The sequence below is a fragment of the Camelina sativa genome, chromosome 15, assembly GCF_030686135.1.
Source record: "Camelina sativa cultivar CO46 ecotype springtype chromosome 15, ASM3068613v1".
Lineage (NCBI taxonomy): Eukaryota > Viridiplantae > Streptophyta > Magnoliopsida > Brassicales > Brassicaceae > Camelina > Camelina sativa.
Window position 1 is genome coordinate 15,378,390 of NC_141894.1, and position 13,662 is coordinate 15,392,051.

The 13,662-nt window shown below is 35.8% G+C and overlaps 3 protein-coding genes and 1 long non-coding RNA gene across 4 annotated transcripts; 3 read left to right on the plus strand and 1 right to left on the minus strand.

The window, feature by feature from the left end:
* Positions 1 to 2,852: 2,852 nt before the first annotated feature.
* LOC109129277 (CLAVATA3/ESR (CLE)-related protein 19-like) lies at positions 2,853 to 3,310 on the minus strand. Its single transcript, XM_019237104.2, has one exon. The coding sequence runs from the start codon at positions 3,230 to 3,232 to the stop codon at positions 3,005 to 3,007; it is 228 nt and encodes a 75-aa protein (XP_019092649.1). The 5' UTR covers positions 3,233 to 3,310; the 3' UTR covers positions 2,853 to 3,004.
* A 1,241-nt stretch (positions 3,311 to 4,551) lies between these two features.
* Positions 4,552 to 5,280, plus strand: LOC147926682 (uncharacterized). The gene has a single exon (XM_087487156.1). The coding sequence runs from the start codon at positions 4,552 to 4,554 to the stop codon at positions 5,278 to 5,280; it is 729 nt and encodes a 242-aa protein (XP_087343282.1).
* Positions 5,281 to 7,279: 1,999 nt separating this feature from the next.
* LOC147926683 (uncharacterized) lies at positions 7,280 to 8,022 on the plus strand. Its single transcript, XR_015581560.1, has 3 exons — positions 7,280 to 7,454; positions 7,511 to 7,786; positions 7,947 to 8,022. It is a non-coding gene; the product is annotated as an uncharacterized LOC147926683 (long non-coding RNA).
* A 4,013-nt stretch (positions 8,023 to 12,035) lies between these two features.
* On the plus strand, positions 12,036 to 12,905 carry LOC147926684 (uncharacterized). The gene has a single exon (XM_087487157.1). The coding sequence runs from the start codon at positions 12,036 to 12,038 to the stop codon at positions 12,903 to 12,905; it is 870 nt and encodes a 289-aa protein (XP_087343283.1).
* The last annotated feature ends 757 nt before the right edge of the window (positions 12,906 to 13,662 follow it).

The following is a 13,662-nucleotide window of genomic DNA, read 5'->3' on the forward strand; positions in this document are numbered from 1 at the left end:
ATAAGTGCATGATAAAAGATACTTAATAAATAACGCTGCCTATAACTTTCCGTTTCGGAATACTTGATACTTGATAGTTGATAGATTCTACATCAAAATTACGAAGTAGCAACGAAATTACTTTTGTCTTATTTTACAAAAACGATTGCACGTTCAAAATGTTGATTATATATACCATGTTTGGATTTATGTAAATTCTATTAGGCCATATGTTATATTAATGACTTGTATATATACTATGCAGTTAATAGACACGTTAGGTTTAGCTGTCTCTCGTATGTGTATATTTGATTGTATTGTCTTTGTGAAATCAATAAGAAAGCATATTCTATACTTCATGTTTTTTACGACATTTTTCTCATTCTATATTCATTCAGTTTTTTTTTTTTTTAATATCTCTTTTTATTAATTGTGAGTGGAATGAATCTACCTCCAACACTTTGCCCGATATGAAAACACTTCCTAAAATAGTGGTCATATAGCCTCAAGAAGTCAAGTTCGCCCACGGAAATAACCTCTAAATTCCTCGTTTAAGGGAGGTGTATTCAACTTGACATTTTAAGTGATTTGTGTGAAACTTACAAATCCTATGTTATTCAATCATGTATTTAAAAAAATCTATTAAAATTCACTGTTATTGAACTGATGATTTAAAAATCTACTTTAAAATCCACTGTTATTCAAAATAGTTTATGGATTTGGATTTTAATGATTTTTGAGATTTTGGAGGATTTAGGTGGGATTTGTTTAGTTAAAAATAGAGAAATCCAAATCTCATGGTTTTATGTGGGATTTGAAAGAATTTTACAATAAATCATACCAACTTCCCTAAAATCTTTCAAAATTCCAAATTTTCTAAATCCCATCAAATCTTCCAAAATCATGGTTTCAATACACCCCCTAAGACTCGGGCTAAGTAACACGCCTTTCATAGAGATAGAGTCGTAGGGACTCTAACAATTACTCCTATTTGAAATCTCTGTTTTTTTTTTGTTTGACAAGAAAGAAATCTCTATGTTTCTAGATATTTCGAGGTATTTAGAAGGATATATAAGACTGATCCAACTAACTTGCCTTTCTTAAACAAATAATGCATAACACATGCAATACAATCTCTGCAAATAATACGTATTATACGTTCCAAGAATAATGCCATATGCATGCCCAAGATGCACCACCTTCTCATCCGATGAAACACACGAAGCGATAATTAGGCCCGACAAATTAAAGCAAACAAGAAACTAAAGTTGGGTATTGAATTTATTCCAGAGAAACGTGCCCGAGTGCCTTCATTTACTAGCTCACCGCACTGATTGATTCTTTTGGACACACGAACACATGCTGAGAATCTACCTCAACATCAATACTTACAATCTCATCACGGATCCTAGGTTCAGCCAAGTCAAATACGATCAGAAACAGTTACCCGCAAACATGACCAAGTCGTTGTAGAGAGGTCAAGAAACTGATAGATGAGGAATGAATCAAAGTGATTTAATCAAGTCGCCTTGGTCCAGTGGTAAAGGGAAGAAAATTCCGGCCCCAGGAAATTAGTCTTTGAATTTAGAAAGCTTTTAGGATAACTCCTGATTGTAATTATATATAGAAAAAAAAATCAAAGTGATTTGCTTTCTGGTTTGGTTACAAAACGTCGTACTCTAGTATAGTTTCAGTTTCTAGATTTTCTTGCCTTTTAGAAAACAAGAATTACAGAAATCAAACTGAAAGTGATTGTTTTTGTTTGTATGCCTTGAGTTAATTTAATATTACTAACGCTTAAAATTTGAGTTTAATTAGCTAATATTCCCTCTATTTCAAAATATAAGATGTTTTTGTTAAAATACGTATTTTAATAAATAGTTATTTTTAAAAAGTTTAACTAATCATAAACAAGACTGCATAATATAAAATACTCCATCTGTTTCATAATATAGGATCTTTTAGAGGTTTTTGCTTGTTTCATAATATAAGATGTTTTCCATTTTTGAGGCAACTTTTAGACTACTTTTACATTTTCTTATTATTTATTTTATGCAGTCTTGTTTCTTATTGGTTCAACTTTTTAAAAGTAAACATTTCTTATTATGCGTGCTTTGGCTAAAACATCTTATATTTTGAAACGGAGAGAGTATAAAATTAATCTAAAAATTGCATAGAAAGTTGGAAACATCCTATATTATGAAACAAAAATAATTCTTTAAACATCCTATATTATGAAACGGAGAGAGTATTTGGTTTGATTAAAGGTATCAAATATCAATTATGGTTTGTTAGTACTTAGTAGTATGTGGAATCAGTAAAACTGAAAAACCTTAGTTAACATTCAGCTGGGTCTTGGTTCTTTTGGTAAGACTTGAGTTCGATATGGCTAAATCAAAAATTATTTTCATCGATCTCATGATAATTAAGTGATCATACCAGAAAGTGAAGATACTACATCCATCTGGGTAAAACACACATTAGTTTTTTTTTTTTTTTTGAAAAGAATAGACAAGATAGGAGTTGGGAGACAGACACTAAGTATTAACTATAAAGTGAGCTTCTTCTGACATAAGTGGATTTAATTGCATTTTCAGAAACTTCTGCCCCAAAAAGTCCAATAGTCTATGCACAATAACAAATTCAAAAGATTAATTGAAATGTCAACCTCCTCCTAATTATCTTTATAATCTTGTTTTATTTTACAACCATGTATATACATATTAATATACACATATACTGTTTTTGTTGTTGTCAAATACACGTACGTATAATTCTTGTATGTAAATATATGGTATCCTTAAATCACTTCAAAAAACAAGTATAAAAAAGAAGCGTCGAAAAGGAAAATTAAGAATAGCAATTGCAAGTAGTTAATCAAACTTAATTAGGTTCCTTATATATTCAACATTGTAATACAAAAGAAGATACATATACACATAGCATATCTTGTTCTTCAGTTACCAAAGTTACCTATTATGAAGTGGATTTGGACCCGTGGGAATTACTCGTTTTGAGTCCAAAGTTACCTATTATGAAGTGGATTTGGACCCGTGGGAATTACTCGTTTTGAGTCCAAAGCCGAAGAGTTAGTGGTTGTTCTCATGGAGTCATACTTTAGAACTTGTTCTTCTTCTTCTTCATATGATCCATTCTTCATCAGTAAACTCTGCATTGAAGCTGATTCTGAGTGATGAATGAAGGCAAGAATAAGGAGAGAAGAAGCCAATATCATGAAACCTTTCATCTTCATTTCCTAGTTTTGGTCGTTTTTGTTTGTTTGATGAGGATATAATGGGAATGAAGGGAAGCAAAAGTTAGATTGTTATAAATAGCGACGTTTGATAAAAAGGCAAAGAGAATTAGAGTGAATATATTTATATATAAGCTACGGTGCATTAAAAAAAAAATGAAACATGTAACTAAATAAAACCATATTTTAGCTTATATATGAATAATTAGGTAATTATGTGGAAATCATGCATGTTCCTTTTTTCCTCGGTTCACTATGTAAAAAGGTCTTTTTACTTATGTCTTTGATTTGAAGATTCATACAAGTCACAGCCTCATTAAGTGAGCCTGTGGACACATTTATGGTAACAGTTATAAAGCCGACAAGTTATAATTGAACACAATAAATAGTTTTTCTCTCTAATGAATCAAACCCAAACATTCTGCTTCCATTGATGAGGTCTAAACATTTACGATTCACTACGGACGACGAATTGTCATAGATTTGTGACCACTTACTGGTCTCTCTTTATTTTAGACATAGAGGCGAATTTTTACGAAAAACTGGTAGCTAATATCCTCCCAGGCACAACTATCGAGGACACTCCCCCAACCTCACCTTCCGACGCCGGTGAAGCTGTTGCTCGCCGGCGTCGGAATCAAACCGTTTCCTTTCCTACTCAGCTTTTCTCTGGCCCCTTTTGTTGTTTTACTTCAAGTTTTTTCTTCAATTTTTCCCCTTTTTAAAACTTTATATAACCCTAAAAAAATCTCTCCCGATCCAAACCATGACCATCGAATGCTCCCGCCGTGCTACCACTCACCGGAGAGTCTCTCTTCGCAAATCTCGGGAAGCCAGTCGACCCATCCCTCTCTACGGCAATCCATCGAGAATCTAGGGTTTTCCCCAGTGGACCTAGATCTTGTCGTCGAATTAAACCGAAGGCACCAGTTGTTCCCACCGCTCTGTCACTCACCGGAGATGCTTCCTTCTCTGTTTTTCTCGGGCAACTGTCACAGTCTCTGTTCATCTTGTCAATCGGTTCAAAATCTAGGATTTTCCCCAGTGGACCTAGACATTAATGACGACCTCTGCCGCGGCCACCAACTACCCCCGCCGAGCTTTCATTCACCGGAGAACATCCCTGCACCGCAGCCATCTCCGCTAAACTCGGGCGGCCGACAGAACCAACTCCCATGGTGCTTCTCTCTTGGATCCTAGGGTTTTCCCTAGTGGACTTAGGGTCCAAGATAAGCCCATTAGCCCAAAAACGGTATGCACTAATATGCTCTTCTCGAGAAGGGGAAAGTAAAAAGTCGAGACTCTCTGTATCACCCCTCATGTCGTACCAGTGTCAAGCTATGTCTGCGTGCCCTCTACTCAATGGTCGAAGACTCCATTGGAGAAAGGTAATCACATTGCTGCTCTGGCTGTTCATGAATTGTGATCGGAACCTGGCTTTAGTTGATTCTAGGGGACCGAATTTGGTTTTTAAAAGCATTCTCGTGTATGGTCTTTGCTCCTTGACTGTCTCTAGCAAAAGTGGTATGTTGTATCTTGAACGCCTTATGTTCATTAACGGCTACCAATCAAGCTGGTCATCTGATGATTTACAGCATCGTACCCTAACCTCCTCCCTCACATGGATTCAAGCTGCATCTCCTGATTTTCCTCAGAATGATCCAAACCCTATGCTTTGGATGTTAAAGCAACCCCTATCTGACAACAACAACATAGTCACCCGATTCCTTGCCGTGCTGTTACTGCGGATACTCTTCGTCCCGGTGAACACCAACACATTGAATCATCTCTCAACGTCACAGTGTCTAATAACGACCATGACAACTAATCCGTCCTTTGAAGCTTTTGAGGATGGACTCTCGATTTCCATGATCTCTCATGTGCCTTTAGGCTCCCAAGCCTTTGGTCTCATAGCTCTCTTGGATCCAAAATCGATGAACTCTTGTTTACTTCTCTTTGGCATTGGGGATTGCCGTGTTATTGTAATGTCTCAAACTTTAGCAAGTTGCTCCTTCTCTGTACTGATACTAGTGTTTCATATTGAATGAATGAAGGCAATTGTTTGACAAAAAAAAAAAAAAAAAAAGAGGCGAATTTTTACATTTTCAAAAGAAAAATTGTTACTTTTCTCACGACATGCATCATGCAAAGTAATAAGTAGGATTTAAGATTAGTATGTGACTTATTAGGTGAAGAAGAATAGGAGAAAGTGAGAATCCTTTGAAGCAAAGCACATGGAAAGTGTAATTATTTCAGAAGTGAGAATTAAAGCAAGTGAAAAGGTGAAAATGGAACCCATGCTTACTTGCTTCCTCTCCTACTAGCCACTTTCAATTTCTATCAAACGCATTAACTTCTCTTTTTTTCCCTCATTTTCAACTTCACACCATCCCTATTCTTTCAGTTTATCGACTTTCCAATATAGTATTTGTGAAACTTAGCAGTCATATATACCACATGTTTATTTTTAGGGTATCATCGAAACAATAAAATTTAGCAGTCAATAAATAAACAAAATATATATACTGTAACTGTATATATATATCTATATGTATCACTTGTTTATCGAACAAACTTAAACAAACCACATGAGAGTTTAAATGCAGACATGTTGAAAGAAAACTTCAAACTATCTTGTCCATGTATATTAATATAGTAACTATCTAGAATATTTGTATAACCCTAACTTTTGAATTTGTACGATACAAAAGCGTAAGTAAACCAGATTATCTGTATTAAGTCTCTGACAGAACGATCATTTCGTTTGATGTAGAGAAAATTGCAAAAAATCAAGTAGACTAATAACATCATAATCTTTATTAAAAAAAACACATTCAGATATGGAACGGTTTCTTGTTTTATCAATAGTATATATTATCTGCATTTTATTCGTCTACAGTAAAGTGGACTTTTATTTAATGCTATCGTCTTAACAACAAATTTCAAATACTTCTTGGTGGGATCCCGGCTCATCCTCGGAATCCGAAAATCAAACTGAGACAGAACGTCGATATTATATATTTAAAAAATTGGCACATTGGTTAAAAGCGTTAGACGGTGGATTATGAAATCTATATATGTAACTAGCTTTCTAAATAAAAGGTTATTTGTTTTACAATTTTAAAACACATGTTGAATGAAAGTTTAATTTGGATAATTTTAAATCAATGGTTGCTCTAGATTCGAAAGTCGTTATTGGTGAAACCTAGGTTTAGATATCTTGTCCATTACAACATGTAAATTAATTAATTACGGCAAAGGGCTTTATTCTCATAAATAAGATATTTCAAATATTTGCTTGTTAGGTTATCCCCAACGGGGGATTTAGAGAGGAGTTTATTTGCTTGTTAGGTTATCCCCAACGGGGGGATTTAGAGAGGAGTTTTAGTGGAAAAGTAAAAAAAATTAAATTAAAAAGGAAGAAAAAGAAGAAGAGCTCCTCTTAATTAGTATACTCAATTTTAGATAAGAGGCGGTAACGTGTCAGCGTAAGGTTGGGTGAAAAGTTTTATTAAGAGCAATTTTTTTTTTGGCCCGATTGTGTTGTGTTCTTTCGCTTTCTCTCTCTCTCGCTCTCTGTCGCGAATCTCTCAATTATTTTTTTTGGCCCGATTGAACTTGGACGAGATTGTATCTGAGGAGATTGAATTCGGAGTCGAATCGATCAAAGGAGATTGAATCGACTGAAATCGGAGGAGCTTGAACCTATTGATGCTAGAGCCATCACAGAGGCTGTTTCTTGTGGCGATGATGTGTTTGGGAGCAAATCCCAGAAGTTTCTTAGGCAATTTAGAGAGAAACTGAGTGAGAGCTTGGTGATTGAAGTGTTGCTTTTGATACAAAGACCTTCTGATGTTATCAGCTTCTTCGTTTGGGCAGGTAGGCAGATTGGTTATAAGCATACTCCTCCTGTGTATACCGCTTTGGTTGACCTGATTGTACGTGATGATGACGAAAATATTCCGGAAGAACTCTTGCAACAGATTAGAGATGATGATAAGGAAGCGTTTGGGGAAGCTCTATCATTGATGGAAGTGGAGAAAGCTTGCCAGATTTTTGAAAGGATGTGTGGCAGCAAAGATGTTCCAGATGTAGATATGTACTTCAAGCAGTATGATGATGATAGCGAGAGGCCGAATGTAGTTACATATGGAGCTTTACTGGATGGTCTAATGTGATGCTTCGTCAATCTACCAGTCCTAGTGGAATTGTTAAGTTTGAGGTATAACTAAGGGAGCTGAGAATTTAATCTTGTATTGGATGTGTTTGTTGTTGCAGGGCCGATATGAAATCATTTCTCTGTCAGGTTCTTTCTTGAATTCTGAGAATAATGGTACTGTGACCAAAAGTGGTAACTTGAGTGTGTCCCTGGCTGGACAAGATGGCTGAATTGTGTTTGCAGTTCAATTGATTTTTGCTATCTGTTGTGTTTGCAGGATATGGGATTTATCCTTAGAGAAGGATGAAGAAGAAGAGGCAGAGTTCAAAGCACAGACCAAGGAGCAAGTGAACACACCTCAAGACTTGCCTCCTCAGCTTCTCTTCGTTCACCAAGTAACATTTTTACTTTAGCATCATTGCCTCGGTTTTGTTTGATCCTTGTGTTTTTCGGTAACAAGTAGGGTTTAGGGTTCTTACTATATGATTGAGATCCTGCGGTTTTTTGATATATGTGATTGATGATTTGTGTTGTTGTGTTGTCTTAATCCGACAGGTGAGGCGCTTGCTGTGTCTCTTGATGCTTGGTGATGCAGAATGATTGATGCTGCCAGTTCTCGCTCTTTATGTATGTAACAACCCGTCCCGTGGGAAGGTTGTTAAAGGGTGGGGACCAGGGTTCGAGGAACGCCTGGTACACCAATAACCTACTGTGGATTTGGATGAATAGTTCCATTTGCCCAGTGAGGGGTTAGGATCGATGCCCTGCAGGGCCAGCTTGGGGTCCGTTTGGGCGGCTAGCAGTGAGGCTAGCGGGCTAGCAGTGAGGCTAGTGGGGTCCACGGGACGGGTTGTCATAATGTATAACCATGGAGACAAGACTCTCTCTCGGATCCCAGTCTCTGCATCAAATCTCAATCAGGATTTCTCAGCGTTACTTCAAGAATCTCAGTTGAAGAAACAGTTAATGAAACAGGAGCTCTGTGATTATGATCAGAACATATGCATGAGTGACATCACCAACAACAGTTTCCAACATCCTTGCGTCACAAAAACAGAACATTACTCGGGGGTACAAGAATCCTTTGGGATGAATGAGTTGATGCAGAAGGAGTTTTATGGGTATGATCAGAACATGTGTAGTATGGGTAACATCAATAGCAGCAGCTTTCAACATCCTTGCGTCTCAAACACAGAAGCAGTACAAGAATCTGTGAATAACTATGGGCTGGATCAGTTGATGCAGATGCAGTTTTATGGTTGTGATCAGAACATGTCTAGTATGGGTAACTCCGGGTTGATGCAGCATGAAGTTTATGGTTATGATCAGAACTTGTGTACGAGTGATATTACCGACAGAAACGTTCCAGATCCTAGTCTCTCAAACACAGTCTGAGATTTATCTGAAATCAATCAAACTGTCCAATTATGAAGCTGTCTATGCATTGCATTGGTGTCTATTTGGTAGTACGAGGACAATTAATATGTATATTGCATCAACATATAATTTTCTTTATTTGTACCTTCTTTATGAATAAGAACATTGTGTTTAGTAAGTGTTGTTCTTGGTCTATATTTTATGAAATGCAATAATTTTATAAATTTTATGAAATGTAATAATTTTATAAACATATATCTCAAATGCAATAATTTCATATTCTAATTGATTTTTTTTTTTCAAAAAAAAAAATTAATTAAGAAACTCAAAATAAGAACCCACCATTGGGGGAAAGCTTTTAATTAACAAACCCAAAGTTCTTAATCATCTCAAACTACAAAAATATATGAATAAATAATTTAAGAGCCCCTAAAATATATCCCCCCATTGGGCTTGCCCTTAACCTTTTACCAAAAAAAAAATATATATATATATTTGCTTGTAATTTTATTTCATCAAACATATCATACATATATAATTTTGAAAACAAGCAATTTCTGAAGTTTAGAAGTAAGACAAAAAACAAAAAGATGATTTCTGAAGAACTGGCAAACTAGTGTGGATGAAGGCGTAAGCAAGAAGATAAAAGACAAGAGTTAATTTTAACGAAGCAAATTCTACGTAGACGACTTAGACTAAGGGGCTATACTATTACTACAAAAAGCTGACAAATACAGTTAGGCATGAGTAAACATTAACTACTAATAGATTTTGTGCAAACATTAAATGATGTGTTTGCATTTTGCATGTGTATGTATATACTGATTAGAGCATTTCGTAGCATGTGCCAAAGGTGCAATTTTACCAGTGTTAAAGTTCTTTTCTAGTACTAAGTTGTGGTTCTATAATGCGCATAATCCAATTCCTAGACCACTAGTTTGCTAATATATATAAAAAAAATGCTATAACTGCAAAAGTAATATGAACCCTAGGGTTGTGTTGTTTTATTGCTAAAAGATTGTTGGTGGCTCAATTTGTATTGTTTTCTTCATGTGTTATGAAGCCTGAGTTTTCAGAATTTGAGCTAATCTTTCATCCGTAGAGGAAGATTCCTTTGACGTATGGTCGCGTCGCGTGTGTTGGCTGCCTTGATTTGTCTGTATGACCGTATCCAAGGGTCTCCAGAAATGTAGATTGCTTATAGTTCCTGGTTATTTGGCCACGTTTTAAATTTAAGTTGGTTTTTGATCTTTCTTGTGTTCGGGTTTTGGTTCTGATCCTCAAGTATTAGTTCTCTTTGTTTCTGTATCTTTGTATGCATCTCCAATTCTCCTTTACGGTTTAGTCTCCAAAGAACTCTGCGTCTCTGCCGGCTATATATTTTTAGGGATTCAATATAAAAATTTAGATGGAAAAAACTGCAAACAATGATGTTAAAAGTTTATATATATAAGTTCATGTGGTTTGAAGGCAGACCTCATGGGAGAGTCAAGGCACATAAGGAGAAGAAAGAGACTAAACACGATCAATAAAGGTTTTGATCGAACATTTACAAACATATCTCTAGTTTTCTTATCGTAAATAACGAATAAGATAAGAAAGCACGACGAAAAAAATTACAACAAATAAAAGGCTTTACAAATTAAAGTAAATTATTTTTAAGTTTGAAAAAACATACATAGCCCAAACAGAATGTAAAGTACAAGTTATATAAAAAAATTTATGTAATATTCCAAATTTTTATGTAATATAAAATTTTTAATAATTGTTTTGTCATTTTAGATTATTAAAGTTTGATAATTGTTAAACATAAATTAAAAAATTATTATTTAAAAGATTGAGTAACCTTCTTTGGGTTCTCTAGTAAATGAATGATTTTGCAAAAAATATTCTTAGGGTTGCTTTACTCCACTAATGATGCTCTTAATGTTTCTTTAAATTATTGATTTCTTCTTCCACTTTGTTTATTATTTTCAGTAAAAAACATACTAGTATTATTTTAATGTACGCGAAACAACATAAACTGATGTTAACCTTAAAACAAAACTTAAAACTACAACAAAACCTACGTCCATATCGATTTCAGGTTCTCTTTTCGTCTACCTTGTTTCCATCCACTTTACTTAGTGTATAGTAGCTACTAGCTAGTCCCGATCTCATTCCAATTTATAATTTTGTAAAATATTTTGATATTTTAATTTTTTCACGTATACCTAAAATGAAAAAAAAAATTCCGACATGTAATTAAAATATTTGTATTGGTGTAATACTGTAATAACTGTTTTGATTTAATACCATTAAAATCTCATACATACGCCAACATGTAGTGTGTTTTACATAGCCACCAATAGCCAGAAGAGGATAGAGGAAGCTCGGCAAAAACTAGACCTCACCATGTCAAGTTCATCAGCAAAGTTAAAACAGGCCTATAGGGATGAAGAGGAGTTCTGGAAGCAGAGAAGCCGACAATTGTGGTTTGACTCTAGGGAATAAAAATACTGGTTACTTCCATGCTATCACAAAAGGGAGGAAAACTGTTAATAAGCTCTCAGTTCTAGAGGACGATGGATGATGACGGTCATGCATGGTATGAAGAGAGGAAATTCTGGAGGTAATAACGAACTACTATGACAACCTGTTCCAATTTGCTGGATCATATGACACAACAACGGTACAAGAAGCATTGATGATGCACTCCTTGCCAAAATAAGCTGGAGAATATTGACAAAGCCCAACTGCTTGCTAGCTAGAGTCCTCCTTAGAAAATACTACTACAAAACGCCTTTCCTAGAAAGCACTCCCCCGCCTTCTACCTCACATGACTTGAAAGGCATCTTTATTGGTAAAGAGCTCCTGAAGTCACAGTTGGGTAAGGTAATTAGTAATGGGAAAGACACCCTTATCTAGAAAGATCCTTGGATCTCTCTTACCTCCCCAACGGTGCCAATGGGACCAGCTCCTCAAGCCACTGCTAACCTCGAGGTTCATCATCTTATCTCCCATGAGACACTGGATTGGGATAAAAGAAAAATTATGCAAATCCTCCCAGGCTATGCTGACCAAATCCTCCCAGGCTAAGTAAATTGGATGGGAAGGATGGATATGCTTGGCTTTCCACATCCTTCGAAATCTACTCTACAAAGTCTGGATATTATAAGAGTATTGTCCAGAATCCGACCTCTACCCTGATACAATACACGACCAAAGATTTTCAGTGGAAAGAATACATCTGGAATATCAAAACTTCCCCAAGATCAAGTTCTTCCTATGGAGAATGATGAGAGAAGCTTTACCTGTAGGGGAGAATCTCAGGGCGCGGCAAATCAATGTGGCGGCTTGTTGCCCCTTCTGTGGCGAAAGAGAATCCACAACTCACTTGTTCTTCACTTGCTCTTTCGCAAAATAGATCTGGGAGCAGGCTCCGCTGAAACACCCAATCCAATCAAATCTCTTATCACAACTACAGAGGCGTATGAAACGTTACAGCAGAGTATTTGCTTACCACCAACCGGACTTGGACAGGAACCTCCGTTCCCTTGGATCCTTTGGAAAATCTGGACCGCTCGCAACCATCAAGTTTTTGAAAAACACCATGACCCACCAAATGAGACTCTACGGTTGGCAATCACCCTAGCTCGTGAGTGGCAAGGGGCACAAGCACCAGTGGAAGAACGGAACGTCATTCGAAGGACCCCTAGACAACAATTATTGGAACGAGATGTAACCCTTGGATTCTTCGATGCTTCCTGGGATCGATCATCGAGATCTGCAGGCCTGGGATGGCATTTCTCAAATCTTGCCTCTAATACCCAAAGATCCGAATCCATCCGGATGACTCATGTGGGTTCACCGCTTCGGGCAGAAGGACTCGCCTTACTCAAAGCCTTGACACAAACATCAGATCTAGGCTTCTCAAAACTCTCTTTAGCTTCAGACTCGACTCAATTAATTGAAGCCAGCAACTCGGAGACTCCTCACAAAGAGCTCCATGAGATTCTACACGATATCCTAACTATCTCTTCTACTTTTCAAGAACTTTCTTTTCGATTTATTCCCAAAGAGCAAAATAAGAAAGCTGATGCTCTAGCAAAAGCGATCTTAAAAGACTCCACTTTGTATGTGACTGTTCAAATTTAAATGAAATGAATTGGATTGAAAAAAAAAAAAGTATCGTGTTTTACATAAGATTCAAAAAAATTCAGTTATCATAACGACAAACATATATATATATATATATATATATATATCGATTTAAATATATCAATTTATATGTAGTGAAATTTAACATTTGTAAACTATTGCATTACTTCTGAAACTCGTAGCTAGTAGCTAGCTATAAATTTAAGATATTATTGTAAATTATTATTTTTTTGCTATGTACGTGCGAGTAAGAAGAAGAGGGGATGAGGATGACTATAGGAGAGGCAACAGTTGGAAAAAAGGGATATCATTTCAATGTTAAATGGACCAATTATTAGAAGTTCAAGTTCAGCCTAACGAAGCCTATATCAAATTAGGAAACTCGGGTGAAAAGTAAAATCAAACATCATTCTGTTTTAAATTCCAACAAGGTAAAATATATGTAACACGTCACGCGATAGATTTGTGACAATATAGTCGATGGTGATATCCAGAAGCAGTTTTGAATGTTTGTGAAGTGTGCAACTGCACATACCAAATTTCGTAAACACACTTAATTATGAGCGGTTGAAGAAACTGATCGAGTTTAAGCTTTGTATGTAAGAAAAAGACAATTTTGATAAAATCATGAGTTCGCTACTGATTATTTTTTAATGGTTACATAGGTTTAAATTAGTCATTATTCTGTATAATATAAGGCCATTATTGGTTTTGTACATGGACAAACAAACTTTATGAACCATCCTCCTTGATA